This window comes from Nomascus leucogenys, chromosome 10, assembly GCF_006542625.1.
Source record: "Nomascus leucogenys isolate Asia chromosome 10, Asia_NLE_v1, whole genome shotgun sequence".
Classification (NCBI taxonomy): Eukaryota; Metazoa; Chordata; class Mammalia; order Primates; family Hylobatidae; genus Nomascus; species Nomascus leucogenys.
Genome location: NC_044390.1, coordinates 52,935,615 through 52,963,587, shown reverse-complemented (window position 1 = coordinate 52,963,587; position 27,973 = coordinate 52,935,615). Strand labels below are relative to the sequence as shown.

Below are 27,973 nucleotides of genomic sequence, written 5' to 3'. Positions count from 1 at the left end.
CTGTGGATGATCAAAACCAGGTTGGGCAGGGCCCGGTGCTCACAGGGACACACGTGGTCCATTCGCTTTATTGGGTGTGTGTAGTGTTGTCATGACATCTCCTAAGGAACCAGGGGGCACATTTGACACTCATGAGGTCAGAACAGGTCTGGTGGGCGGGGGGGTCCCAGGGTGGTGAATACCCACAGCACACCCCCCCACCAAAAGAGAAAACAGGGAGAGGAGCCTGGCAGGCCAGACTCTGACCCCCATGGTCCGCACAGGGAAACCCCCAACAGCGGCCTCGGCCCACCGCGGCAGAGCCGAGGGGCTGGCAGGCCTGGCCACCTCCCATTGCCCGATCAGCCTGCTCTAGGGTGTCATCTGGCCCCCTCTTCACAACTGACAACTGTGGATGGGGGTGAATTTAAAAAAAAGGCGGGGGGGGTTCAGGAGGGTAAGCGGTGAGTTCACGGGGCCACGAGACACCACGGCTGAGTGGGGAAAGGGTTATATGTACAGGATGGGCAGGGCTTGGGGTGGGCAGGGGAGCCTGGGCCCCTGGGGGACATCTTCAATAAATAAATAAATAGCTACAATAATAAATAAGGGTGACAGGCTAAGTCAGGAGCAGGGGTCTTGTGCCCGTGGCTGGTAGGGGCCGGGTCAGGCCCGGGTAGTTGGGGGAAGGTGGGGAAGACGGGGAAGAGGGGAAAGAGGGTGGGGTGGCTCTCAGCAGGCGCAGTCCTGGTGCGGTGGCACCTGCTGGTCACTGAGCTGTGGGCCCTGCTTGGCGCCTGTGACCGCAGGGTCCGCCGTGTCCAATGACTCAGACATCTTCTCGCAGATGACGTCCACCAGGCGCTCAAAGGTCTGCTTGACGTTAATGTTGTCCTTGGCGCTTGCCTCAAAGAACTCGAACCCTGTGGTCAGGGAAGGCAGGGATGAGGACCCTGGCCACGCCCGATGCCAACTCCCAGAGATGCTTCTCTGAGGAAAGGGAACACCTGGAGATTCCCAGTGCCAAGCAACTTATTGAAGGTACAGACAAATCCCGCAGAGAAGCAACGTGGAACTGGGTCAGCTCTGCATTTCCTGCCTTTTTCTTTCTTTTTTTTTTTTTTTTTTTTTTTGAGACAGGGCCTTGCTCTGTTGCCCAGGATGGAGTATGGTGGCGTGATCATAGCTCACTGCAGTCTCGACCTCCTGGGCTCAAGTGATCCTCCACCTCTACCTCTCAAAGTGCTGGGATTATAGGTATGAGCCAGCACACCTGGCCTCCTGCCCTTCCTTCCTAAAATTGTGTCTCATTGTCCTTAGGGACCTGGCAAGACATGCCCTGCAGCGTCCAGCCCAGCCCCATGCACTGGCCCTGGAAGCCTCTGACACTCAAATCCAGCCGTGACCTCCCCCTGCTCATACACCCTCTGTGACTCCCTATTGCCCTTCAAAGAGTCCCAGCCTCTCAGCACATGGTTGAGGCCCTCTATGACAGGCCACATTTCCTCCAGCTGACCCTCATGTTCCAGTCTTGTGAAATTATTACCAAAACACACAGGATCTTTCTCACTGCAAGCCCTTGCCCAAGCTATTTCCTCTGCCTGAAAGACCCTTCTTCACTACCCACCACTCCAGGAAGCCTAGCTCCTCTCATGGGCTCCTCCCATCCAGGTCCCTCCCTCTACCTCAGGGGTCCCTCGAGGCACCCCTAGATGCCTCTTGAGCCCAGCAACAGCCAACAAAGCGTTGGACAGTGAGTGTCAGAATAAATCCTTAAACTTTCTGCATGGAGAACTCCTACACATCCCTCAGGATCCAACTCAAATGGCTCCTGGATGAAGGCTAGTTTGCAGAAAGTGTGAATTACCTGGCTTAGCTGTAAGACCTTGGGTGTGTGCCCTCCCCTCTCTTAGTGTCCTTTCTCTAGCCTTGTGGGTCTCCGGCCCAGCTGGGCACTCACCAAGGTGGTCAGCTAGCTGCCGGCCACGTTCTGATGACACCACCCGCTCATCCTCCATGTCACACTTGTTTCCTACCAGCAGCACCTGGGCATTGTCCCACGAATAGGTCTTGATCTGGGTGGACCTATAGGAGGCAGCGATGGGGGCAGGTTAGGGTTTGGAGGATCCCAGCTCCACCCTGACAGGCTGATGTGGAGCCTGTGTCCTTGTCCGAGGGAGAAAGACCCAGAAGCTTGGCCCTCCATCCTCCCCACCATCCTTTCCCCCAGTGTGCCCCTCTTTCACCCCACTCCAGCCCCCGATTGACCCATTATAGTTTTTGTGTTTTGGGGTTTTTTTTGAGATACAGTCTGGGTCTGTTGCCCAGGCTGGAGTATCTGCCTGTCTTCGCTTCTCAAAGTGCTGGAATTACAGGCATGAGCCACCCAGCCCAGAAATTTTCTTTTTTTGAGATAGAGTCTTGCTCTGTCGCCCAGGCTGGAGTGCAGTGGCGCGATCTAGGCTCACTGCAACCTCCGCCTCCCAGGTTGAAGTGATTCTCCTGCCTCAGCCTCCTAAGTAGCTGGAACTACAGGCATGAGCCACCACGCCTGGGTAATTTTTTGTGCTTTTAGTAGAGACAGGGTTTCACTATGTTGGCCAGGATGGACTTGAACTCCTGAGCTCAAGATCCACCCACCTCGGCCTCCCAAGGTGCTGGGATTATAGGCATGAGCCACTGTGCCCAGCCCAGAAACTTTTTTTTAAAGTTATTACTTCTGAGCAGAAAATTGAAATGTTTGCAACCTCTAACCTATGCCAACTCTCCTTTTTTTTTTTTTTTTGAGACAGAGTTTTGCTCTTGTTGCCCAGGCTAGAGTGCAATGGCACAATCTTGGCTCACTGCAACCTCCACCTCCTGGGTTCGAGCGATTCTCCTGCCTCAGGCTCCCGAGTAGCTGGGATTACAGGTGTGCGCCACCACGTCTAGCTAATTTTTGCATTCTTAGTAGAGATGGGGTTTCTCCATGTTGGTCAGGCTGGTCTCGAACTCCCGACCTTAGGTGATCCACCTGCCTTAGCCTCCCAAAGTGCTGGGATTACAGGTGTGAGCCACCATGCCCGGCCATGCCAACTCTCCTTATAGTCTCTATATTCTCCACCCTACACTTGGAGATATTTTTTTCTATATGGTTATAGTTTTACTTTTCCATCTGAAATCCTTCTCTGACCCCTACGTTTTATTTATTATTTTTTGAAGAAAGTTTGGCTCAGAGACAATGGCCCCAGAATGAGTGCAGAAGGCCAGAAGCGATGGCTCACGCCTGTAATCCCAGCAATTTGGGAGGCCAAGGTGGGCAGATCACTTGAGCCAAGGAGTTCAAGATCAGCCTGGGCAACATGAGGAAACCCCATCTCAACTAAAAATACAACAAAAAATTAGCCAGGTGTGGTGGTATACGCCTGTAGTCCCAGCTACTTGGGAGGCTGAGGCAGGAGGATCACTTGAGCCCAGGAGGTCGAGGCTGCAGTGAGCCCTGATCGTGCCACTGCACTCCAGCCTGGGTGACAGAATAAAACCCTGTCTCAAAGAAAAGAAAAGAAAAAAAAAGAGCAAGTGGGGTATACTCACCAATCCTGCACTGCATTGAAGGATTCCTCGTTGGTGATGTCATACATGAGGATGAAGCCCATAGCGCCCCGGTAGTATGCAGTGGTGATGGTCCGGTACCTTTCTTGCCCTGCTGTGTCCTAGGGAGGAAGAGATGAAGGTCAGAGAGGACCCACACATAAGGCCCTCAAAGAGGAAATGAGCTCTGATATCATCCAGTTCAGCCCCCTGGGAGAAGCAGGAGTTTGCCCAGGGGCACAAAGTGTCAGGAAGAGCTGGTTGGGTCACCAGTGCTCAGAATATATGAGTGCTCCATTATTCCACAGAGTCATTCACCAAACGTACTGCACCAGGTGCTGTGGCTCACACCTGTAATCCCAGCACTGTGGGAGGCTGAGGTGGGCAGATGGCTTGAACCCAGGAGTTCCAGACCAGCCTGGGCAACATAGCGAGACCCCATCTCTACAAAAAATACAAAAATTAACAGGGTGTGGTGGCTCACACCTGTAGTCCCAACTACTCAGGAGGCTCAGGTGAGAGGGTTGCTTGAGCCCAGGAGGCAGAGGTTGCAGTGAGGTGAGATCACGCCACTGCAGTTCAGCCTGGGTGACAGAGTGAAACCCTGTCTCTAAAAACAAACAGGGGGTCGGGTGCAGTGGTGGCTCACGCCTGTAATCCCAGCACTTTGGGAGGCCAAGGTGGGTGAATCACCTGAGGTCAGTAGTTCGAGACCAGCCTGGCCAACATGGTGAAACTCTGTCTCTACTAAAAATACAAAAATTAGCTGGACGTGGTGGCATGCACCTGTAATCCCAGCTACTCGGGAGGCTGAGGCAGGAGAATCGCTTGAACTCAGGAGGCAGAGGTTGCAGTGAGCCAAGATCGCGCCATTGCACTCCACCCTGGGCGACAAGAGCGAGACTCTCTCTCAAAACAACAATAACAAAAAAAAAAAGAAAAAAGAAAAACAGGCCAGGCGTGGTGGCTCATGCTTGTAATCCCAGCACTTTGGGAGGCCAAGACAGGCGGATCACTTGTGGTCAGGAGTTCAAGACTAGCCTGGCCAACATGGCAAAACCCTGTCTCTACTAAAAATACAGAAGAAAAATTAGCTGGGTGTGGTGATGAGCCCCTGTAACCCCAGCTACTCAGGAGGCTGAGGCAGGAGAATCACTTGAACCCGGAGGCAGAGGTCTCAGTGAGCCAAGATTGCGCTACTGTACTCCAGCCTGGGTGACAGCAAAAACTCTGTCTCAAAAAACAAACAAACAAACAAATAAACACACATGGACTGGGCACTGATCTTTGCTACACCCTGAACTGGACACTGGGGACACAGTTGTTAACAAGATGGGCAGAAATCCCTTCCCTTGCTAAGTGACACCCAGTGTGGGAAATAGAAAATAACGGTGTAAATGTATCCTATATTGGAGGGTGACAAGGACCAAGGAGAAAAATCAAGCCAGATGAAGATGGAGAGAATTTAACTGTAGGTTTAAAAACTAAAGGAAGCTGGACTCAGGGGCACTTGCCTGTACTCCCAGCTACTTGGGAAGCTGAGGTGGGAGGATTGCTTGAGCCCAGGAGTTCAAATCCAGCCTGGGCAACAGAGTGAGACTCTGTCTCTTAAAACTAACAAGGCCAGGTGGGGTGGCTCATGCCTGTAATCTTAGCACTTTGAGAGGCTGAGGTGGGAGGATCGCTTGAGCCCAGGAGTTCAAGACCAGCCTGGGCAGACATAGCCAGACCCTGTCTCTACAAAAAAAAAAAAAAAATTAGCAGGCGTGGTGGTAGGCGCCCTCAGTCCTAGCTACTCAGGAGGCTTAGGTGGAAGAATGGCTTGAGCCTGGGAAGTCGAGGCTGCAGAGAGCCGTGATCACGTGACTGCATTCCAGCCTAGGTGACAGAGCAAGACCACCCTGTCTCAAAAAACACACAAAAAAAGAGAATGGGGACCAAGATCCAGCTGAAACCTCATACGTGGAAGACCTGAAGATGGGGAAACTGAGGGACCAGGATTAGGCGCTTATGGGAGAACACAGGTACTGTTTCTGCCCCTGGTACACAGTGGGCACCTGATAAATGCCCAGTGTGTAAGTGAATGACTCCAGTCAGGAAAGAGATAGACGAGGTTGGGGCTGCTTTTCCAAGGACAGGAATCCAACCGAGCCAGGCGGGAGCCCTCCAGCTGGGACCCACCCAGATCTGCAGCTTGATCCTCTTGTCGTTGCGGTAGATGGTCTTGACCTTGAAGTCGATGCCCACGGTGCTGACGAAGGCAGGCGTGAACGAGTCGTCAGCATAACGGAAGAGGAAGGACGTCTTGCCCACGCTGCTGTTGCCGATGATGAGAATCTTGAACATGTAGTCGAAGTTCTGATCCGAGGACTCCTTCTGCCCATAGCGCGAGTCTGTGGCGGATGCCATCTGGGGATACCGGGTGTAGCAGAACCGTGAGGGGGGCTCTCTCCATCCTCATGTGCCCAAGCCCAGGCAGAAGATAGCAAGGGCTCCAGAAAACGGCCGGTGTATGGAGAACACTCATCCCATCAGGAGCCCCGGTATTAATTGGTGGTGCCCCCAGCAGAGGGCAGCCTGTGACCTTGAAATCCTGGGCGTTTCAGAGGAGGGGCTCAGAGGGTCGCAGATAGGGACACCCCAGCAGCCCCCTCCAAGGGGCAGGTGCCCCAGGTGGGGCTGTAACCCTAAACCCAGGGCTGAGCCCGGAGGGGGTGACTGCGGCTGGCTCCGCGCCCCATCAATCTTTCATGGTCCTCAGAACTCGGCCGCGCGGCCCCACGTGCACCGCGTGCATGGTCCCTCGAGGACGCGCATCTGCAGCCCCCGCTCCCCGCAAACCTCCAGGCCGGAGAGCTCCGGCCAAGGCCGCTGCATCACATGATACAGGCGGGGCATGCACACGCTCACGTGCACGCAGCCTCAAACACGCTCATCCGTACATACAGGAGTGTGTGAACGCACTGGGGTGCACAGGACAAAGATACAGACACCTGTTTGCACACCGACTCGCCTATAGAAATGTGCAAACCACCCGTGCGCACAGGCCCCTCCACCCATGCAGGCGTGTGCACATCACCCACATGGACACGGATCCCCGTGCTTGCATGCACGGACGATACATGCACAGGCGGTCCACACGTCTTTCTCCACGCGCGTGCAACACGCACACACTTAGGCCCAGACCTCCACGGGGTCACACGAGCATATCCAGGTACACAAGCAAGGGTGCCCACAGACCCGCTGACACAGGCAGGCGCGCACACGCGTGTGCACACCACGCGCACGCGCACGCAAAAGCCTCCCGCGCGCACAGCTTCCCGCAAGGAGCTCGGCTCCCCTCCCCCTCCGCCGCAGAGCAAGGGGGTTGCGGGGGTTAGTGGTGAGGATCAGGCAGGAGTGGGGCGCCCGGGCCCTACCCATTCCCAGCCTCGCGACCGCCGCATCCTTCCCCCCATTCAACCCCAGTCAACCTCGTCCCCCGCCTCCATCAGCCCATCAGTCAAATGAAGGTTATGCAGGTGCTGGGAGCCTGAGCACACCCAACCGCCCAGGAGCTCACCTTGCCCTGCACCGATGCAACGGCGACCCTAGCGGCGGTGACTTTTTTGGCGGTGGCGGTGACAGGGCCCCCTGTGCGTTGATGTGGGGCTGCGCGGCGGCGGCGGCGGCGGCAGCAGCGGCTCAGGCCCCTGCAGTCTTTGGTGACGTCCTGCAAAGGGAGGGGCGGGGCCTCACATGTAGATAAGTCCGTGACGCCATCCGGAGGCGGAGCCGCGCGTAAAGATGCGGCCCATTGACGCACGCAGAGCCAGATGGAGCGGGGCTCCTGAGCAGATTGACGTGCAAATGGGGCGGGGCCTAGCGTGTGCATCCAGTAGAGGCGGGAGCGGCGCGGGGGCCGACTCCGCCTCTCGTCCGCCTCTTGTCCGCCTCGGGGAGGCGGGGCCCCTCAGCGTTCTCTCACTGGCTTAAGCCCTCGAGCGACGGGCAGAGTAGCCAATCAGCGGTTGTCTACTCCCTCCTCTTGTCCAATGGTGGCATCTGGGCGATTGAAGGGCCGAGAGGCTGAGGCCTTGGCTGAGCCCCGGTCTTCGAGGGGCGGTTCCCTTACCCGCCCGCACCCACCTCAGGTAGGGGACTCTTGAGGCCACCGTCTAGTCCAAGGTGCTGTGACCCCTGTTGAATGCCCCTGACTCCCAATTGCAGAAAAGAAAAACCGAGGCCCAAGAGATGTTTTATGCCCTCACATATATGGGGTTCAAAATAAATACAAAAGAATAAACAGGGGTCAAGAGGGACCCCTGTCCCATTCCCGAGGCGTAAGACTCCCCATTGAGGGAGGGGCTAGTAAAGACTCCACCTCTCCCCCGTTTCCGAGGTTTGAAAAGAAAGAAGTAGAGGTCAAGAGAGCCTCCCCTCCCCACCATTTCCAGAAAAGGAGGAAGGGGCTGATGGACTCTCCGGGAACCCCCTCCCCTCCCTGTGCCCCGTCATCAAGAGGAAAATTCGAAGAAAAGCTTTACAGGGACAGAGAAGCGACCTGTCCCGGAAACCCCTTAAAGCTTGCGGTAAATGCCCCGGGAAACAGGGAGGGCACGAGCCGAAGCCTCCAGCTCTTCAATGCTCGGATTCAAAGACCTGGGGGCTGGGAGACCCCCTCCCTCCATCCTGGGAAAGCAAAACTCAGAAAATGGAGCCTTTTGGGAGCTAAGATGGTCCATCTTTTATTCCTCCAGATCTTCAGGGAAAGAAGTCAGAATTTGGGGAGGGGGGAAGAGCCCGAAACCCCAGCCCCCACTTTGAGTTTCCTGCGCCCTCTACTCCAGCTTTCAAACCCTCCAGGGGTGTGTGGCCCCCAGGAGAGTCCTGATCCCTAGATTATCCCCCCACCCCTCCCAGTAGGCGGGGCTGGAGCGTGTGTGTGTGTGTGTGTGGGGGGGGGTGACTCGTCCTGTTTATAAAAAGCTCACCAGCTGCGGAGGCGCCGAGAGACCAGAATAACTTAGCGCCTCGAGGCCCAGCCGCCGCCAACCCCGTCCCCAGCCCGCCCCCAGTGCCCTGGGAGTACTGGGACGCCCACCCCCACGTCCCCGCACCGTTTATATTTGGGAAATTTATTTTTTCTTTTTAAGGTAACATGTTTGCTCCCTCCTCTCCCACTCGGACTATAAAAGTATCACCAATCCACTGCAGAGAAATTGGGAAAATTCAGAAAAACAAAAAAAATAAAAAGAAATCCACCTCCCATTCTCCCCGCCCTCCGCGCCCACGCTGTAGTCCGTGCTCTGTGGGGGGCTCCAGGGCAGCTGGTCCAGGCCCTGGCCTGCCGCCCCCTTGGAGGGGAGGAGGTTTTTCGGCTGCTCAGCTCCCTGATCGCCCAAAGGCACGCTTCCTACATGGGTGGCGCTCTCGGAAATACCTCCTGCCTTTTTTCTCCAGGAAGAGAAAAGTGAGCCACGAGAATGTGCAGAAGCTTCTGTCACTGACTTAGTATTTTAAAGTAAAAATAGCCGGGTGCCGCGGCTTACGCCTGTAATCCCACCACTTGGGGAGACCAAGGCGGGAGGATCGCTTGAGCCCACGAATTGGAAACCAGCCTGAGTAACACAGGGAGGCCCCATCTCTACAAAAAATTTAAAAATTAGCTGGATGTGGTGTCGCGTGCTTGTGGATCCAACTACTCCCGAGGCTGAAGTAGGAGGATCACTTGAGCCCAGGAGGTCGAGGCTGTAGGAAACTGTATCGCGCCACTGCACTCCAACCTGGACGACAGAGTGAGACCCCGTCTCAAAAAATTAATTACTTCATTTAAATTTAAAAAGAATGCAAGCCCTTGATTGTCCAGAGCGGCATTGGGCTCTGGAATTAGAAATGGTTGAGGTGGGGGAGGGGCTGCGGGCTTGGGGCATTTTCTTTGTGGCAGGGGAGACAGAGCTGGTGGGAGAACGGGCTAGGCTTCCAGGCCGGCCCTACTCAGAGGAAAGTCCAGAGGCTTCCCCGCAGCCCCACCCCATCGTCTACACTAGACAAATAAAAATAAAAATTCGGCCAGGTGCCGTGGCTTATGCCTGTAATACCAGCACTTTGGGAGGCCGAAGCAGGAGGATCACTCCTTGACCTTGAGGTCAGGAGTTCGAGACCAGCCTGGCCAACATGGTGAAACCCCGTCTCTGCTAAAAATACAAAAATTAGCCCGGTGTGGTGGTGCCTGTCCCAGGAGGCTGCTCAGGAGGCTCAGGCATGAGAATCGCATGAACCAGGGAGGCAGAGGTAGCAGTGAGCTGAGATCACGCCACCACTGCATGCCAGCCTGGGTGATAGAGGGAGACTGTCTCAAGAAAAAAAAAAAAAGTATCCCAGATACGGGTCCAGGGATGACTTCTCGGGGAAGAAGACACTAACTTAAAACCCAATGGGGGGCCAGGCGCGGTGGCTCACGCCTGTAATCCCAGCACTTTGGGAGGCCGAGGTGGGTGGATCACCTGAGGTCAGAAGTTCAAGACCAGCCTGGTCAACATGGTGAAACCCCTTTTCTACTAAATATTAGCCGGGCATGGTGGCGGTCGCCTGTAATCCCAGCTACTCGGGAGACTGAGGCAGGAGAATCGCTTGAACCCGGGAGGCAAAGGTTGCAGTGAGCCAAGATCGCGCCATTGTCCTCCAGCCTGGGCAACAAGGGCGAAACTTCGTCTAAAACAAAAACAAAAACCCAATGGGTGAGGCTGGGGACTGAGAGAGAAGCATTCCAGGTAGTGGGAACAGCTTGTTTGAAGGCCCTGTGGTGGGACCAGGCTTGCAGTGTGGCCAGAGCAGATGCAGTCAGTAAGGGGAGAGGGGCAAATGCCTTTGGCGCAAACTGAAGGAGAACATATGAATATTCATTTATAAGAAATATGAATATTCTAGGGCCGGGTGCAGTGGCTCACGCCTGTAATCCCAGCACTTTGGGAGGCCGAGGCAGGCAGATCATGAGATCAGGAGTTCAAGACCAGCCTGGCCAACATAGTGAAAACTCTCTCTACTAACAATACAAAAATTAGCCGGGCATGGTGGTGGGCACCTGTAATCCCAGCTACTCAGGAGACTGAGGCAGGAGAATCATTTGAACCCGGGACGCGGAGGTTGCAGTGAGCCGAGATCACGCCATTGCACTCCCACCTGGACGACAAGGTGCCTGGACGACAAGGCGAGACTCAAAGAAAGAAAGAAAGAGAAAGGGAAAAGGAAAGAAAAGAAAGAGAGAGAAAGAAAGAAAAGAAAAAAAAATAGGAATATCTTTTTTTTTTTTTTTTTTGAGACAGAGTCTCACTCTGTCGCCCAGGCTAGAGTGCAGTGGCGAGATCTCGGCTCACTGCAAGCTCCGCCTCCTGAGTTCAGGCCATTCTCCTGCATCAGCCTCCTGAGTAGTTGGGACTACAGGCGCGTGCAACCACGCCCAGCTAATTTTTTGTATTTTTAGTAGAGATGTGGTTTCACTGTGTTAGCCAGGATGGTCTCGATCTCCTGACCTCGTGATCCACCCGCCTCGGCCTCCCAAAGTGCTGGGATTACAGGCGTGAGCCATCGCGCCCGGCCAAAAATATGAATATCTTATAACAGATGGAGAAAAAACTGGAGGGAAATAAGTCAAAATGCTGCAGATAATCTATGGGTGGAGATACAGCAGAATTTTATTTCCTTCTTTATACATTTCCATTATTTCCAAATTTTTTACAGCGAACATGTTATTACTTTGTAAGCGGACTGGGGGAAAATTTGGAAAAAAAATTCCCTAAATATCTGCTTTTTAAAAGTCTGGAAGGAAATGCACCAAGTTCGTGAACCCGGATGACTTTTAGTTCTGGCACTGTGGAATTTTATCATTAACTGTGATGATGATGAATTCTGAGTGGTTATAATATTTATGAACGAAACCAGCTGCTCTGGAAGCCGAGGGCGGTTGTGATGACGCCTGTATCTTGTATAAATATTCAGGCACGCAAAGAGGGAGGCAGAGGGGAGGGATGGATACTGAGGCTTCTGGAGGCGGGGATCGAACCCCAGGCTTGAGCATGGTGCTGCCCAGTCCGCTCGGAGGCCCGACCAGCAGGACGAGCTCTTCCCGGCGAGGTGCGGTAAGTGGGACCATCAGGGCTGGAGGATGCCACCCCTCCGACCCACCCCCCAACTGCCGACAAGCGCGCCCCGCCGTGTCTCCCAAGCCCGCCACCAGGGGGCGCCGCTGGCTAACATTGGGCGCTCAGATGCTTGACTTTGAGCTGGCAAGAGGACCTCTCTGCGCCTCAGTTTCCTCATCAGTGAAATGGCCAGGACACTCAATTTGGTCAATTGAATGTTTTAAGCTGTAAAGATTTTATTTAACCCCAGATAAATGTTCAGTACCCCAAATGTCTAGGATATTTCAGGGAGGTCACAGACAACAACCCCCCATACCCAGTCGGAGTTTATCCAAGTACTAGGATCAGGTTACAGAGGGGAAACTGAGGCCCAGAAGGGGCTATGATGGCAAGAAAGCCTCAGGGGCCTCCCTCCCTCTAGGGGGAATCTGAGGCAGTTTCAGGAATCAGGAGACTTAGAGACCTGCTAGAGAGGGAAAATTGTGTGTTTTTGTTGCTGTCCTAGGGAAGGAGGAACATGTGGGGGACCCAGTATGGAGTTCTGAGGACAGAGAAAGCAGGGGGCTCCTACATCCCCAAAGACAGAAAATAAAGCGACTTAAAGCAACAACTGGTGCATAGGTTCAATCAGTCTTCAGAGACATGCCGGGCACAGAGCGCCCTCTTTTTGTTGTTGTTGTTGTCCAGGCTGGAGTGCAGTGGCGCGACCTCGGCTAACCACAACCTCCACCTCCCGGGTTCAAGCGATTCTCCTGCCTCCGCCTCTCAAGTAGCTGAGATTACAGGCGCCTGCCACCATGCCCGGCTAATTTTTTTTTTTTTTTCTTTTTGAGATGGAGTCTTGCTCTGTCACCCAGGCTGGAGTGCAATGGCACGATCTTGGCTCACTACAAGCCCCGCCTCCCAGGTTCAAGTGATTCTCCTGCCTCAGCCTTCGGAGTAGCTGGGATTACAGGCGCCCACCACCACGCCCAGCTAATTTGTGTATTTTTAGTAGAGACGGGGTTTCACCGTGTTGGCCAGGCTGGTCTCGAACTCCTGACCTCGTGATCCACCCGCCTCGGCCTCCCAAAGTTCTGGGATTACAGGCGTAAGCCGCAGCGCCCAGCCTCTAATTTTTTGTAATTTTAGTAGAGACAGGGTTTCACTATGTTGGCCAGGCTGATCTCGAACCCCTGATCTCAGGCGATCCACCCCCACTCAGCCTCCCAAAGTGCTAGGATTACAGGCATGAGCCACCTGGCCTGGCTATGTTTTTGTTTTTTTTTTTTTTTTTTTTTTTTTGAGACAGTGTCTTGCTCTGTCACCCAGGCTGGAGTGCAGTGGCATGATTTTGGCTCACTGCAACCTCCACCTCCTGAGTTCAAGTGATTCTCCTGCCTCAGCCTCCCGAGTAGCTGGGATTACAGGCGCCCGCCACCGCGCCCAGCAAATTTTTGTATTTTTAGTAGAGATGGGGTTTCACCATGTTGGCCAGGCTGGTCTCGAACTCCTAACCTCAGGTGATCCACCTGCCTCAGCCTCCCAAAGTGCTGGGATTATGGGCATGGGCCACCGTGCTCAGCCTCAGAGCCCCCTCTCTTTGCTTTCCTTCTCTTTTTATTTTTAGACAGGATCTCGCTGTGTTGCCCAGGCTGGAGTGCAGTGATGCAATCATAGCTCTCTTCAGCCTCCAACTCCTGGGCTCAAGCGATCCTCTTTGTCTCAACCTTCTGAGTAGCTGGGACTACAGGTGCACACCACCATGCCTGGCTAATTTTTTTTTTTTTTTTTCAGAGACGGGGGTGGGGGTCTTGCTATGTTGCCCAGGCTGGTCTCGAACTCCTGAGCTTAAGCAATCCTCCCACCTCAGCCCCCCAAAGTGCCGGGATTACAGGCATAAGCCACCATGCCTTGCCCAGCGCCTCTTTTCTGCTCCTCTTCCTGCCCCCTACCGCAGTTTCGGAAACAAAATTGGGTATGAATGAAGTTTTGGTGCTCAAAATTTCCCCATTCACACTTCCATGCTCCTGCAGAGAGCTGCTTGGTAGAGGAAGACGGGGAGATGCCCTTGGGATGGTCTCCTGACTCCCCACCTCTTGTGCAGGGCTACTACAGAGGCATAAAGCTGGCACAAAGTAGATGGGCAATAAATATTTGATAAAGAAGGAAATAATTAAGTGATAGATGAGGCTCAAGAGTGACCACTGGAGAGGGTGGGCTAGAGGCTCCAGCAGACAGCACCTCTCCTCACAGGGATAGAAGCCCAGCAGAAAGACACCAAGGTCATTATAAGAGGCTGCCCCTTAGAGAGCGCTTTTAGGCAAGTCCGGGGTCAGAGTGGACCCCAGCCAGGTGCCTCCAATTAAACCCTGGGAGCCACCTATAACTAAGAGCTTGATTGTATCCCCAGTGGGTGGGAAAGTGAAGCAGGAGCCACATGGAGCCTCTTCCTGGAAAGGCTGCTGCCAAGAGCCAAAGGGCTTTACCATCCATTGCCCCTGCGGTTCACACAGGGCTGGCCCTAAGTCCTCTGGTTGTCAAGGGGTAAGTCCCCAGGGTCTGGGCCGGCTTCAGGGGACAGGAGTTCAGTGTCAGGCAACTCCAAGGCTTCTTTGTCTAAAGCTGTCTCTTCCTCCTCCTCTTCTTCCTCCTCATCCTCTTCCTCTGCCTCCTCCAGAGTCAGTTCAAACTGGAATCTGTCAGGCCCGTCCCGCTCAGGGTTGGTAAGGTCTGAGGGACTTCGGGGGATCTTGCTCTGGTACCACTCTCGATTGTCCTCCAGCGTGTCCAGCAGGTCCTGTGCATCTGGATGGACCAGGTCAGCCCAAGTCTCCCACAGTGGGTGGGCAATGTAGTCAATGAAACCCACCTGTGGCGGGGGTGGGGCAGGTAAGCATTTGGTGAGTCACAGTGAACCCTAGACTCAATCCAGCCTCCAGATCTTTAGCCAAGCTGTTTCCTCTGCCTGGAATGCCGCTTCCCAACTCCTGCTCATCCTTCAAAACCCTTTTCAAATAACTCATTCTCTAGAATGCCTCCCTTAACCCTTCTGGCCTCCTCCAACCCCAACCCTGACCCCACAGGGCTGAATGTACATGTCCCCCAGACTGGAAGCCCCTCCAGGGTCCTGCATGTCACCCAGAACAGATGTTTCCAAACCCCAGAAGTGCATGTCCCTCTCCCTGAAGCCCAGAGAGAATGGATCCCAGGTCTAACTCGGCCCAGACAGCACCCTTCGGGCACACTCCCTGGCTAGCCAGCCAGGGCCAAGCCAGGGCTCGTGGGGTTGGCTCAGCCCCTCCCTTTTACTTCCTCCCAGTGTCTACCGGCTCAGCCCAGTCCCCTGCCAACCTGGGACTTCTCCACTGAGGCCGTGTGCTTGTCACACATGGGACTGATGTCCAGGCCGGACTCACGCTCGCGGTCTCCCTGCTGGAAGAACTCGGCCATGATGCGGTCCGTCCACTGGCGGTACAGGGGCAGTGGTTTGGTGGGGTTGCTCAGATCAGCACAGTGCACCAGGTTCTGCAAGACCTACAGAGATCGAGGCTCAGGAGGGCACTGGCGGGGCCCAGCCACACCTAGACCTGGCACCTCCACAGACAGGCTTGGTGCCATGGACACATTCATCTTACAGGTGGGGAAACTGAGGCCTGAGACTCGAAGAAGTGGTTAAGGCACAGGCATGTGACTCTTGCCATTTCTTCAAGTTTGGCATACAGTCGGCACTTCATAAATGAAGCTAAATGAGGATTGCAAAAATGGAGGCCCTCTCCAATTTTTTTTTTTTTTAATGAGATAGGGTCTCACTCTGTGACCCTGGCTGGAGTGCAGTGGCAAGATCTTGGCTCACTTCAACCTTTGCCTCCCAGGCTCAAATGATCCTCGCACCCCAGCCTCCCGAGTAACTGGAACTATAGGCATGCACCACCATGCCCGACTAATTTTTGTATTTTTGTAGAGACGGGGTGTTGCCCAGGCTGGTCTCGAACTCCTGAGCTCAAGCGATCCACCCATCTCGGCCTCTCAAAGTGCTGGGATTACAGGTGTGAGCCACTGAGCCCAGCTTTTTTTTTTTTTTTTGAAGAGACAGGGTCTCACTCAGTTGCCCAGGCTGGAGTGTAATGGTGCAATCACAGCTCACTGCAGCCTCTAACTCCTGGCCTCAAGCAATCCTCACACCTTGGCCTCCCACAGTGCTGGGATTATAGGCCTGAGCCACTGCACCCAGCCTTCACTCTAAATGTGCAAGAAGTCTGGCTAAAATTGTTTTTGTTTGTTTGTTTGTTTGTTTGGTTTGGTTTTTTGAGATAGAGTCTTGCTCTGTCACCCAGGCTAGAGTTCAATGGGGCGATCTCGGCTCACTGCAACCTCCACCTCCAGGGTTCAAGTAATTCTCTGCCTCAGCCTCCCGATTAGCTGAGATTACAGGCACCCGCCGCCACACCCAGCTAATTTTTGTATTTTTAATAGAGACGGGGTTTCACCATCTTGGCCAGGCTGGTCTTGAACTCCTGACCTCGTGATCTGCCCGCCTCGGCCTCCCAAAGTGCTGGGATTACAGGCGTGAGCCACTGCGCCCGGCTACTAAAGTTGTTTTTAAAGTACAACCGGCCAGGCACGGTGGCTCACGCTTGTGATCCCAGCACTTTGGGAGGCCGAAGCGAGCGGATCACGAGGTCAGGAGATCGAGACCACGATGAAACCCCGTCTCTACTAAAAATACAAAAAATTAGCCGGGCGTAGTGGCGGGCGCCTGTAGTCCCAGCTACTGGGAGAGGCTGAGGCAGGAGAATGGCGTGAACCCAGGAGGCGGAGCTTGCAGTGAGCCAAGATGGTGCCACTGCACTCCAGCCTGGGCAACAGAGCAAGACTCCATCTCAAAAATAAATAAATAAATAAATAAATAAAACCAAAATTTAAAAAGGAAGTCCCAGGGCCCGCCCAGCTACATACCTGGATTCGGTCGGAATAGTTGTCCAGGAGGAGGACACCGAGGCTTGTCACCTTCTTGGTCTCCACCATGGTCTTGAGGTCGGCCAGGAGGTTCATGTGTTTGGACATGTCTGTGGCCAACACCTGGGGGCAGGCAAGGGAAGGTGACAGGCACGAGGACCCTGCCCACCCCGACCCTCACTCCCATCTCCCAGATGCCACTCTGGCTCAGATTCAGCCCTCTGGGCCTCAGCATACTCATTTGTGAAATGGAAGGATGCAACCACATTCACTGCAAACTCTGCTCAAAAGAGGGGCTCAGTCAGGGGCCCCTTTTGGGAGGTTGTTTGGGTTGGCCACGAATTCCACATGTGTGACAGGGTGTGGGGGGAGGTGATCAAACCTGTGCACCTCGGACTTGTCAGACTGAGTCTCCCACAGTGGGTGGGCAATGTAGTCAATGAAACCCACCTGTGGGGTGGGTGGGGCAGGAAGGCATTTGGTGAGTCACAGCAAACCCTAGAACCAATCCAGCCTCCAGATCTTTAGCCAGGTTGTTCCCTCTGCCTGGAATGCCGCTTCCCAACTCCTACTCATCCTTCAAAGCCCTTTTCAAATAACCCATCCTCAGGCCAGGCACGGTGGCTCACACCTGTAATCCCAGCACTTTGGGAGGCCGAGGCAGGCAGATCACGAGGTCAGGCTATTGAGACCATCCTGGCTAACACAATGAAACCCCGTCTCTACTAAAAATACAAAAAATTAGCCGGGCATGGTGGTGGGCACCTGTAGTCCCAGCTACTTGGAAGGCTGAGGTAGGAGAATGGCATGAACCCCAGGAGGCAGGGCTTGCAGTGAGCTGAGATCGTGCCACTGCACTCCAGCCTGGGCGACAGAGCGAGACTCTGTCTCAAAAATAATAATAATAATAATAACCCATCCTCTAGGATGCCTCTGTTGACCCTCTGGCCTCCTCCAACCCCAACTGTGACCCCACAGGGCTGGTTAGGGGCTAAGGTGACTTGTGCCTGAGGACAGTGGGGAGGATGAGTTCTGTGCAAAGGGGCTGGAAGAGTTGGGTACATGGGAGGGACCTAAAAGAGGTGGCTGTGGCTGGAAGAAGTGAGCTCAAGAGAAAGGGAGGCAAGATTGAGGAGACTGAAGGCCTCTGGCAGCTGGGGGAGCTTGTCCAGAGGCTATGGGAGCCACAGGGGAGTTTGCAGCTCACTGTGGGGAGGAATGTGACTTTATACCCCTCAAACTTCCATGTAGCCACCATGTGCCCTGGAGGGCTATTTCTAGGCACAGATGTTTAAAAACCAGATTAACCCAGCCGGGCGCCGTGGCTCACACCTGTAATCCCAACACTTTGGGAGGCAGAGGCAGGTGGATTACCAGAGGTCAGAAGTTCAAGACCAGCATGGCCAACATGGTGAAACCCCGTCTCTACTAAAAATACAAAAAATTAGCCGGGTGTGGTGGCGGGCGCCTGTAATCCCACCTACTCGGAGGCTGAGGCAGGAGAATCGCTTGAACCCAGGAGGCGGAGTTTGCAGTGAGCCAGGACCACACCATTGCACTCCAGCCTGAGCGACAGAGCAAGACTCCATTTCAAAAAAAAAAAAAACTTAACCCACCCGTGTGGACTCAGCCCAGCCAGGAGTGACTCAGATGTGGTTCACAGGCTTCTCTGAGAATCAGACAAAAGTCTCAAAACTTCTCCTCAAATCTCTCATCTGTCCCAAATGCTGTCTCCCCACCCTATGGGTACCCACCACTCAAAACCCCACCTCCACCTCACCAAACGTTTAGCTCTTTCTCACTCCAAGCCTTGGCTTTCTCTAAGCCCTCCTCACATGGGGTTCCCTCTTGCTGAGAAGCCCTCCTCACATGGGGTTCCCTCTGGCCTTCCTCATTCTGCATACCCTGACTTCAGTGTTCCCTCTCCAAGAAGCCCCCTCCAACCTCTTTGGCTGGTCTGGGCTCCGAAAGCACCTTGAACCTCCCTCCTCACAGCTCTGCCTGCAGGTCCCTAGTCAAGGGTTAGAATTTCATAACTACCGGAACTGTCTTTGCACAGATCAAGCACACAATAGATGCTCATTAAATGCTTGTTAAGTGAATGAATGAGGCATGAGACCCCAAAACTTACTGATGTGCCCCTACCTAAAAAAAAGAAAGAAAAGTCAAATGGATAGATGTGCATAATTTTTTTTTTTTTGAGATGGAGTCTTGCTCTGTTGCCAGGCTGGAATGCAGTGTGCGATCTCCACTCACTGCAATCTCCGCCTCCCGGGTTCAAATGTTTCTCCTGCCTCAGCCTCTCGAGTAGCTGGGACTACAGGTGCATGCCACTACACCCAGCTAATTTTTGTATTTTTAGTAGAGACAGGGTTTCACCATGTTGGCCAGGATGGTCTTGATCTCTTGACCTCATGATCCGCCTGCCTCGGCCTCCCAAACTGTTGGGATTACAGGCCTGAGCCACCGTGCCCGGCTGCTTCTTTTCTTTTTTTTTTTTTTTTTTTTTGAGGCAGAGTCTCACTCTGTTGCTGAGGCTGGAGTGCCTTGGTACAATCTCCGCTCACTGCCACCTCCACCTCCCGGGTTCAAGCTGGGATCACAGGTGCCCGCCACCAGGCCCGGCTAATTTTTGAATTTTTAGTAGAGACAGGGGTTTCACCATGTTGATCAGGCTGGTCTTGAACTCTTGACCTCAAGTGATCCGCCCGCCTCAGCCTCCCAAAGTGCTGGGATTACAGGTGTGAGCCACCGTGCCCAGCCCAGATGTGCTTAATTTAAGGCTTAGCAAAAGTTGCACCTGAGACCCCAGAAACGGTTTCCACATCGCCTGGGTACAGCCAGGATCTGCTGGGCCCAGCAGAGGGCCTGGGGTTTGGGCAGTCACTGCCCCCCCCCCTTTTTTTTTTTGAGATGGAGTCTCACTCTGTTGCTGAGACTGGAGTGCAGTGGCACAATCTCAGCTCACTAGCTCACTACAGCCTTCGCCTCTCGGGTTCTAGCAATTCTCCTGCCTCAGTCTTCCAAGTAGCTGGGATGACAGGCGTGCACCACCACACCCAGCTAATTTTTGTATTTTTAGTAGAGACGAGGTTTCACCATGTCGGCCAGGCTGGTCTCAAACTCCTGACCTCAGGTGATCCGCCCGCCTCTGCTTCCCAAAGTGTTAGGATTACAGGCATGAGCCACTGCCCCTGGTCCCAGTCCCACTGTTCCATTTCACAGATGAGGAAGCTCAGACTGAGTGAGGACATGCCTGGGTCTGGATGAACCGCCGGCCATGCCAATATCACCCCACCCTGCTGTCTGCAGATGAGAAGGATGCCCTGCTCCCCTCTGCCCCTCCTGCCCCGCTTACCGCCCTGGCCTCACCATGTCAATGACCATCCTGCGCAGACTCAGTCGCTGCTTGGCGCTGAGGTTCTGGAAGATATCGCAGTTCTCTGCCTGCAGCAGCTTGAAGCCCACAGCCAGGTGGTGGTTCTCCAGCACCGAGGCGTCGTTGTACATAAGCGCCAGCTCTGAGTCTGTGAGGGTATGGGACTGAGAGCCCCAAGATCCACCCACCCCACCCACTATACCCAAAAGCAGCTTTTGGAAATCCTTAGCAAACTCTTACCCATGCATTGAAGGCCCAACTCTAGCATGCCCTCCTGTAAGAAACCATCCAGCTCCCTGGCCCTTCCCTGACTGCAGGGCTAGGGGTGTCTGTGTTTGGCTCTGCCTACCCAAGACTGAGAAGGCTCCTCACGGACCCACTATGGCCAGAGACAGTGAGTATTCAGTAATGGTTTGTTTTTTTTCTTTTCTTTTCTTTTCTTTTCTTTTCTTTTTTAGAGACAGGGTCTTGCTGTCATCCAGGCTGGAGTGCAGTGGTGCAATCACGGCTCCCTGCAGCCTCAACCTCCTGGCCTCAAGTGATCCTCCCATCTCAGCCTCCTGAGTAGTTGGGATTACAGGTGTGTGCCACCACACTTGGCTAATTTTTTTTATTTTTTTGAGAGACAGGGTCTCACTGTATTGCCCAGGCTGGTCTCGAACTCCTGGCTTCAAGCAATCTTCCCACCTCGGCCTCCCACAATGTTGGGATTACAGGTGTGAGCCATGGCGCCCAGTCTCTCAGTGCTGGTTAAATAAACAACTGAGTCTTTGTCTTATTGGACTCTAGGTCCTTTGAGTGAGGGGCCTCCACTCTCGCCCCCAGCACTCCAGGGCTTGTATACAAAAGGTGCCCAATAACTGCCTGTCAACTGAGTTTTTCAGATTCCTCATAGGATCCTAAACTTTAAGATTTTGGTGGAACTGGCCAGGAGCAGGGGCTCTTGCCTGTAATCCCAGCACTTTGGGAGGCTGAGGCAGGCAGATCGCTTGAGGCCAGGAGTTTGAGACCAGCCTGGGCAACATAGCGAAACCCTGTCTCTACAAAAAATACAAAAATTAGCCAGTCATGGTAGTGTGCGCCTGTAATCCCAGCTACTCGGGAGGCTGAGGCTAGAGAATCGCTTGAACCTGGGAGGTAGAGGTTGCAGTGAGCCGAAATCGGGACACTGCACTCCAGCCTGGGTGACAGAGCAAGACCCTGTCTTTTAAAATAATTAAATAAAGGTCTTGGTGGAACCAGATCAGCCCTGCCACAGCTCATTATTCTGTCCTTTATTGGCACCTACTGTGTACCCAGACCTGCTCCAAGCCCCTGAAGGGAGGGAAAACTGTCACAGTCATTTCATAGACAGGGAGACTGGGCTCAGGGCAGATGGAAACCCCCTGAGAACACCTGGCGGACAGGGTGGAGGCAGGGTCCGCCTCCCCTCCTGCACCCACTTCCCACTCCTACTTACTGGTGTTAATCAGAAACTGGTTGGAGACCCCAGGATGGTCCACATCATGGATGGCGCTTGCAAAGAGGGCAGCCAAGATTTCCAAGTCTGTGAACACAGCCTGAGCAAGCAGAGGGCACAGGCGGTGAGGGGCGGGCTCTCTGGGCCCTGCACCCACCCGCCTGCCTGCAGTCATGGCACGGTACCTCGAGGGCGGGCGTAGCCAGCAGCACATGCGTGGACTGGGCCACGTCAGCGGCATGTAGGCTGTTGTGATAGGCCACATTAGCATGGTAGTGACCCTCCAGCATCAGCAGGTAGGTGGCCAGTGTGTCTGCTGGGATCTGGAATGTCTTCAGCAGGTCCCGCTCCTGGTCCATCACAGATCCTGGCTCAGGGCCTTGGCCTTGGGGCTGTAGCACACGCTGTTCCTACCCCTCTCTTCTGAACTCCTATCCATGCCTCAAACACCTGCTCCTCTGAGATGCCTTCCATGCTCTCCTGAACTCCTCCACTCTGTGTTATTTGGTGGTCCATCCCTGACCCTACAGGACTGGGGGTGTCTGTGTCCAGCTCTTCTCTCCAGATTTCTCTCCTCCTCAGGGCCAGGGGCCGGGCCAGGGCTGAGGCTTCTGGACAATGAACTGTTCGTCTGAGTGAACTCCTATTCATCCTTCAATACCCTGCTCAAATTATCCCCTTCAGAAATGTCAGGGAGGATTTGAAAAATGAGTGTCCCTGAGGTCTGGGGTAGGAAGCGGTGAAGGAAACCCCAGGAGTTTTTCCTTGGAAGCCAAGGGCAGGGTAGGTACCTGAAAAATGCTGAACATGATAGCTGTGAGGGGCCGGTTCCCACTTAGCTCTGCCACCTTGAACACGTCAAGTCCCCACTTGTTGGTGTCTTCTAGCTCCTAAGATGTGAAGGGCTGAAGCTTAATTAACCCCAGCCCAACTTCCCCAGACTCTAGAGCCTCCATCCTCCCACCCCAGGTTCCACAGTGAGCCCCAACTGCCCAGTGGGCAAACACGCCCGAGATAGGGCATCCAGACAGAGGCAGGGACCAAACCTTGATCTTGGCATTGTGGTTGGGGACCCACCTTGGCCAGTTGCTCCTCCTGGTCAGTCTGGACCCCAAAGCGTGGGACAGTGGCTGAGGAGAGGCTGGCACTGTGGCAGAGCCCATGTAGGCCACTGATCCGGGACATGGGCTGTGGGGCCTCCTCAGTGGTCACCTTGGGCAGCTCCACCTCAGTCTGCTGGTCTGCGGATGGGCCAGGGTGAGGCTCAGGGAAGCTGATTTCACCTGCTGGGGCCTGGCCTCAGGACCTGAACTTTGCCAAACCCCAGGATCAACCTATTTCCCTTTCTACAGGAACCAAAGTAAGTTCGGAGTAAAGACCCTGTCGGCCGGACGCGGTGGCTCACGCCTGTAATCCCAGTGCTTTGGGAGGTCGAGGTGGGCAGATCACTTGAGGTCAGGAGTTTGAGACCAGTCTGAGCAATACAGTGAAACCCCATCACTACTAAAAGTACAAAAATTAGCCAGGTATGGTGGTGGGCACCTGTAACCCCAGCTACTCAGGAGGCTGAGGCGGGAGAATTGCTTGAACCCAGGAGGCGGAGGTTGCAGTGGCTCAGATTGCACCACTGCACTCCCTGCACTCCCGCCCGGGAAACAAAGTGAAACTCTGTATCAAAAAAAAAAAAAAAAAAAAAAAAAAGATCCTGTCTTGCCTGTAGCTACCTACCCCTCTCCTCTGTTCACAGCTGATCTCAGTAAACCCTTCTGCTAGGCTTGGCCGCTGGGTGCCCGGGGCTCAGCATTTTCCCCCAAACAGCCTAGTGTCCTTTCCATCTCCCAAGCTGGTGTCTGGTTCCCTCCATCTCCTCCTAGGCAAATTTCTACTCATGCTTCAAAACCCTAGCTTTAATGTCCCCTGCTCCTGGAAGTTCCCCTTGTTCCTCCCTCTGATCCAGCCCTGACTCGTGGGGCTGAAGGTGTCTGTGTCTGGCTGTATCTCCCCCAGACTGAGGTCTATCATAGAAATCTTTATTTCTCTTGTTTCTTAGTACTCCTATAATATCGTCCAGGCAGTGACTCAACAAAGCTCACCCAGGAAGGTCCGGGAGATGTACTCGGACACCTGGTTCCCGGAGCGGCTGGTTTCGGACAGGTGGGTCAACTCCCGGTTCAGGATCCGCTTGAACTGGGGCGGAGGGAAGGTGAAGACAGTGATGATAGGGCACCGTGGGCCGAGGCAGGTGAGCTCAGCGATCTGCCCCACCTCACCTTGTTGGAGGCCATCTCCCCCACCGAGTGCCGGGTCTGCAGCGTCTCCAACTGATCCAGGCACCAGTCCAGCTCGTCTAGCGTCTCCAATGCCAGCTTCTGCCCCGTGTCCTCTGGGAGCTGAGGCAGTCAGGGGCCTGCCCAACCCCCGCTCAGGGACCCCACGCCTCTCACGCCTTCGTCTCTGCATCTGGACCCTGAAACTGTTCCCACGGGAGCCACCCAGGACTCCTGGACCCAAGTTCCAGATCTGTCCCCTGAGTGCCTGTGTGACCATGAGATCTCTGGGCCTCAGTCTCCTCATCTGTAATATGAGTGTGGTGGGGTCCATCCCCGAGGGCGTTATTGTTTGTTTTTGCAGGGGCCGGGCAACAATTAGCCCCAGTCTAAGGGGCTCATGGACTGGGGAGGTCACTGTGGAAAGGAAGTTCCCAGCTGTCCTCAGCGAGGGAGGGAAGGAACAGGTACTTTACCTGCAGGCGGAGGGGGCTGATTGCTAGATGAAGGGTTCCCGACCGGTCCCTGCCTGCGGTACAAAAGCCTCAGGCGTGGCTGCTCCGCCCATCTCGCCCCGCCCCCAAGTCCGCCAGGCCCCGCCCCTCAAACCTCACCTGGAGGCGCCGGAGCCCCAGCCTCAATTTGCAGCCCGCTTTCCGCCAGGCCCCGCCCCTCCCCGCCCACCTTGTCTCTGCCGGCCCCGCCCCCGCCCCGCCCTCTACCTACTTGGCTGCTCCTAGGCATTGCAGGCGGGCAAGGGCCGCCACGTTGCTCCGAACGGTCCGCAGACTGGCCAGGACCTGTTGGGAGGAGGTGGTAGGCGGTGGGAAGGAGAGGCCGGATCCGGAGGGGGTCAGGGCAGGGAGGGCGGGGGACACCCACCTGAGCAAAGGGCGTCACAATCATGTCCTCTCCATGTCTGCGAGGAGACGGGCCATCAGGGAGAGCTCTCTCCCATCTTCCAGCTTTTACCCACACCATATGTCCTCAGCTGAGGAGGTCCTGCTCTCAGGACTTCTCCTCCAGGCGCCTTCTTAGTCCCTGGGGTCCCCTCATGCGACTCTCCCTGAGACCCACCACAGCCCCTCCAACCATTCACTCACTTTATCGGCATCTCATAAATGGGGAAACTGCGTCCCAGGGGTAAGTAGATATTTCCCTTTTCATTATGCCCACTAGGAAGCTCAAATCAAATTATTTCTACATTTGCTGCTAATTGGCCTTAATGTGGTTTTTTTTTTTGTTTTTTGTTTTTTTTGAGGCAGAGTCTTGCTCTTTCGCCCAGGCTGGAGTGCAGTGGTGCCATCTCGGCTCGCTGCAACCTCCACCTCCTGGGTTCAAGCGATTCTCGTGTCTCAGCCTCCTGAGTAGCTGGGACTACAGGCGCGCGCCACCACACCTGGCTAATTTTTGAATTTTTTAGTAGTGACGGGGTTTCACTATGTTGGCCAGGCTGGTCCTGAACACTTGACCTCAGGTGATCCGCCCACCTCAGCCTCCCAAAGTGCTGGGATTACAGGCGTGAGCCACCGTGCCCGGCCGACCTTAATGTTTTTGGATTACCACCCCTACCCCAGCAAAAGGCCAAGTTCTCTCACACTTGATTGAATAAAGGAGCTGCCTGGCAAACTCCTACTTAAACTTCAAAACCTTCCTTAAATGGCTACTTGAAGGAGCTTGCTGAATAGAGGAACAAAGCAAGGAGGGAGGGTAGAGGCGGTGTCATCCCACCAGTCCCAGACTCACAGGTCGCTGGCCACAGAGGAGTTCCGAGACATGGCCTTGGGCGAGAGTTCATAGTCGCTATCTGAGCGATACAGGAAGGACTCGCGCCGCTGGCTGTGCGGGACTGGAGCCTGCATAACCCGGCCCAGGCCAGGGCTGGACTGAGGGTCCAGGGCCCTCCTCCCGCACGAGAGCCCATTTTCCAGGTCAAAACTGAAAGGAGAGAAGTCATGATCAGAGACGAGGGTCATGACAACTGGGTGCCGGGTCGTGGCCACCTTGTCTGGTGCGTCCTCCCCGGGGCTGCTTGGCAGTCAGGCAAGTGTGGTTTCCAGCTTGTTCACCTGCCCCCGGCTACACCCTCAGGAACCCTGCACCCCTCACACTTTGGTCTTTGAGTCTACACTGGACTGCAGGACCTCAGTTCCAGATCTTCCTCAAAGTGGTTGTGTGGCCATGGACAGGTACTGACTTTCTTTGGACCTCAACCACCCTATTTCTTTTATTTTTTTCTTTCTTTTTTTTTTCTTTCTTTCTCCTTCTTTCTCTCTCTCTCTCTCTCTCGCTCGCCCTTTCTTTCTTTTCTTTTTTCTTCTTTTTGACAGGGCCCCATTTTGTCACCCAGGCTGCAGTGCAGTGGTATCATCCTAGCTCACTGCAGCCTCAATCTCCTAAGCTCAAGCCATCCTCCAGCCTCAGCCTCCTGAATGGCTGAGACTACAGGAGCACGCCCCAACACTTGGCTAATTTTTGTAGAGACCAGGTCTCACTATTTCGCCCAGGCTGGTCCTGAACTCCTGGCCTCAAACAATCCTCCCACCTCTGCCTCTCAAAGTGCTGAGATTACAGGAGTGAGCCACCGCACCCAGCCTCCTCGTTTCTTTTTTTTTCTGTTTTTTGGGTTTTTTTTGAGACGAAATATCGCTCTGTTGCCTGCACTGGAGTGCAGTTGTCCACACTGGAGTGCAGTGGGGGCACGATCTCGGCTCACTGCAACCTCCACCTCCCGGGTTCAAGCAATTTTCTTGCCTCAGCCTCCCAAGTAGCTGGGATTACAGGTGTGCACCACCACGCCCGGCCAATTTTTTTTTTTTTTTTTTTGAGACAGATTTTCACTCTTGTTGCCCAAGCTGGAGTGCAATGGCACAATCTTAGCTCACTGCAACCTCCACCTCCTGGGTTCAAGCGATTCTCCTACCTCAGCCTCCCGAGGAGCTGGGATTACAGGCATGTGCCACCACGCTCAGCTAATTTTGTATTTTTAGTAGAGACGGGGTTTCTCCATGTTGGTCAGGCTGGTCTCGAACTCCCAACCTCAGGTGATCCACCCGCCTTGGCCTCCCAAAGTGCTGGGATTACAGGTGTGAGCCACCGTGCCCGGCCAAATTTTTGTATTTTTACTAGAGACGGGGTTTCACCGCATTGGCCAGGCTGCTCTTGAATTCCTGACCTTGTGATCTGCCCACCTCGGCCTACCAAAGTACTGGGATTACAGGCATGAGCCACCGCACCCTGCCTCCCCTGTTTCTAACATGTGTGTGATGTAGCCCATCCCCGAGAGCTCTTTGAGGGGGTTACAACCGAACATCCAAAGACTGCAGCTGGATGACCATGTTGCAAAGGGACAAACTGAGATCTAGCTCACATGGTGGACACGTGGACTGGAAATAGCTTCTTGGGCTCTTCTACCTGGAAGAGGCCTAGCTCCTAGCTAGGCCTAGCTCCTGCGTGCGCCTTAGTCTAGAGAGACCCCACTCCCAGCCAACCTGACCACACCCTTGGCTACCTGCACGCCCCCAGCGTTCCAGGCTCCACCCTCAGCCCATAAGGCTCCGCCCCAAGGCCGTCGACCACGCCCCCAGCTAGCCGGGTGCTACCCTAGGCTCCCCCACTCCCCCACTTCATCTTCAGCCTGAACGTTCTGCCTGTTCTCTTCCACCTCCGGGTCTTTGCACAGGCCGTGCTCTCTGCCCGGAGCACCCTCCTCCCTCTCCACACTACCTGTCCCGTTCTACCCTCAAACCCTGTCTTTCCCTCTGGCCACACCCTCTGGCCCCTCCTCTTTGGGGTCAGAGGTCAGAGAAAGGGCGTAGGGCAAGAACTGGGGCGCTAGAGGAGAAGGCGGTGACCTGGGGGTGGGGTTTTCAAGACGGGCAGGCGGAAGCGGTACCGACAGGAAGACAACGGGGACCGCCGGAGACTCGGAGCTCCCGGCCGAGGGCCAGTGTCCGGCTGGTCCCGGCTGTGACTTTTGGGTCAAAGGTCACCGTATCCCCGTCCACGGGCTGGGTCGGCACCCCCGCGTAGGCTCAGATCTGGGTAGAGGTGGGGGATTTGGCAGCATTCGGTCCGGCTTGGTCAAGTATGACCGGGTCTGAGTTGGGTCTGATCGCGTCGAACTGGACTTGGTCCCGAAGAGTTTGTTCGATGAGTTCGGGAGAATTCGGCTACGTCCGATTGAGCTCGGGAGAGTTCGGATAAGTTCGAGCTTGTTCGCCTAAGTCCGGTTACGCTCGGTCTGCTTCGAACAAGTCCG

At 54.5% G+C, this 27,973-nt stretch overlaps 2 protein-coding genes across 5 annotated transcripts in view; both read right to left on the bottom strand.

The window, feature by feature from the left end:
• Positions 1 to 16: 16 nt before the first annotated feature.
• Positions 17 to 7,291, bottom strand: RAB3A (RAB3A, member RAS oncogene family). Its single transcript, XM_003275906.3, has 5 exons — positions 7,112 to 7,291; positions 5,731 to 5,958; positions 3,553 to 3,671; positions 1,940 to 2,064; positions 17 to 902 (listed from the first exon to the last, which is right to left on the bottom strand). Exons 2-5 carry the CDS (start codon positions 5,956 to 5,958, stop codon positions 712 to 714), a joined length of 663 nt encoding a protein of 220 aa, XP_003275954.3. The 5' UTR covers positions 7,112 to 7,291; the 3' UTR covers positions 17 to 711.
• Positions 7,292 to 11,889: 4,598 nt separating this feature from the next.
• The window catches only part of PDE4C (phosphodiesterase 4C), a 42,853-nt gene continuing 26,769 nt past the window's right edge, over positions 11,890 to 27,973 (bottom strand). For 2 of the 4 annotated variants that reach the window (XM_030820412.1, XM_030820413.1), the window contains exons 3-16: positions 25,459 to 25,650; positions 24,595 to 24,631; positions 24,439 to 24,512; positions 24,189 to 24,241; positions 23,716 to 23,828; positions 23,539 to 23,632; positions 22,523 to 22,686; positions 22,237 to 22,335; positions 21,631 to 21,795; positions 21,446 to 21,545; positions 19,980 to 20,134; positions 16,608 to 16,730; positions 15,003 to 15,185; positions 11,890 to 14,520 (exon numbers count right to left, since the gene is read on the bottom strand). In XM_030820412.1, coding sequence (XP_030676272.1) covers positions 14,173 to 14,520; positions 15,003 to 15,185; positions 16,608 to 16,730; positions 19,980 to 20,134; positions 21,446 to 21,545; positions 21,631 to 21,795; positions 22,237 to 22,335; positions 22,523 to 22,686; positions 23,539 to 23,632; positions 23,716 to 23,828; positions 24,189 to 24,241; positions 24,439 to 24,512; positions 24,595 to 24,631; positions 25,459 to 25,650 — 1,900 coding nt within the window. In that variant the 3' untranslated portion in view covers positions 11,890 to 14,172. Of the gene's footprint in view, positions 14,521 to 15,002; positions 15,186 to 16,607; positions 16,731 to 19,979; positions 20,135 to 21,445; positions 21,546 to 21,630; positions 21,796 to 22,236; positions 22,336 to 22,522; positions 22,687 to 23,538; positions 23,633 to 23,715; positions 23,829 to 24,188; positions 24,242 to 24,438; positions 24,513 to 24,594; positions 24,632 to 25,458; positions 25,651 to 27,566; positions 27,884 to 27,973 lie in introns of those variants that run through there. The other 2 variants (XM_030820414.1, XM_030820415.1) reach the window with 2 other exon arrangements.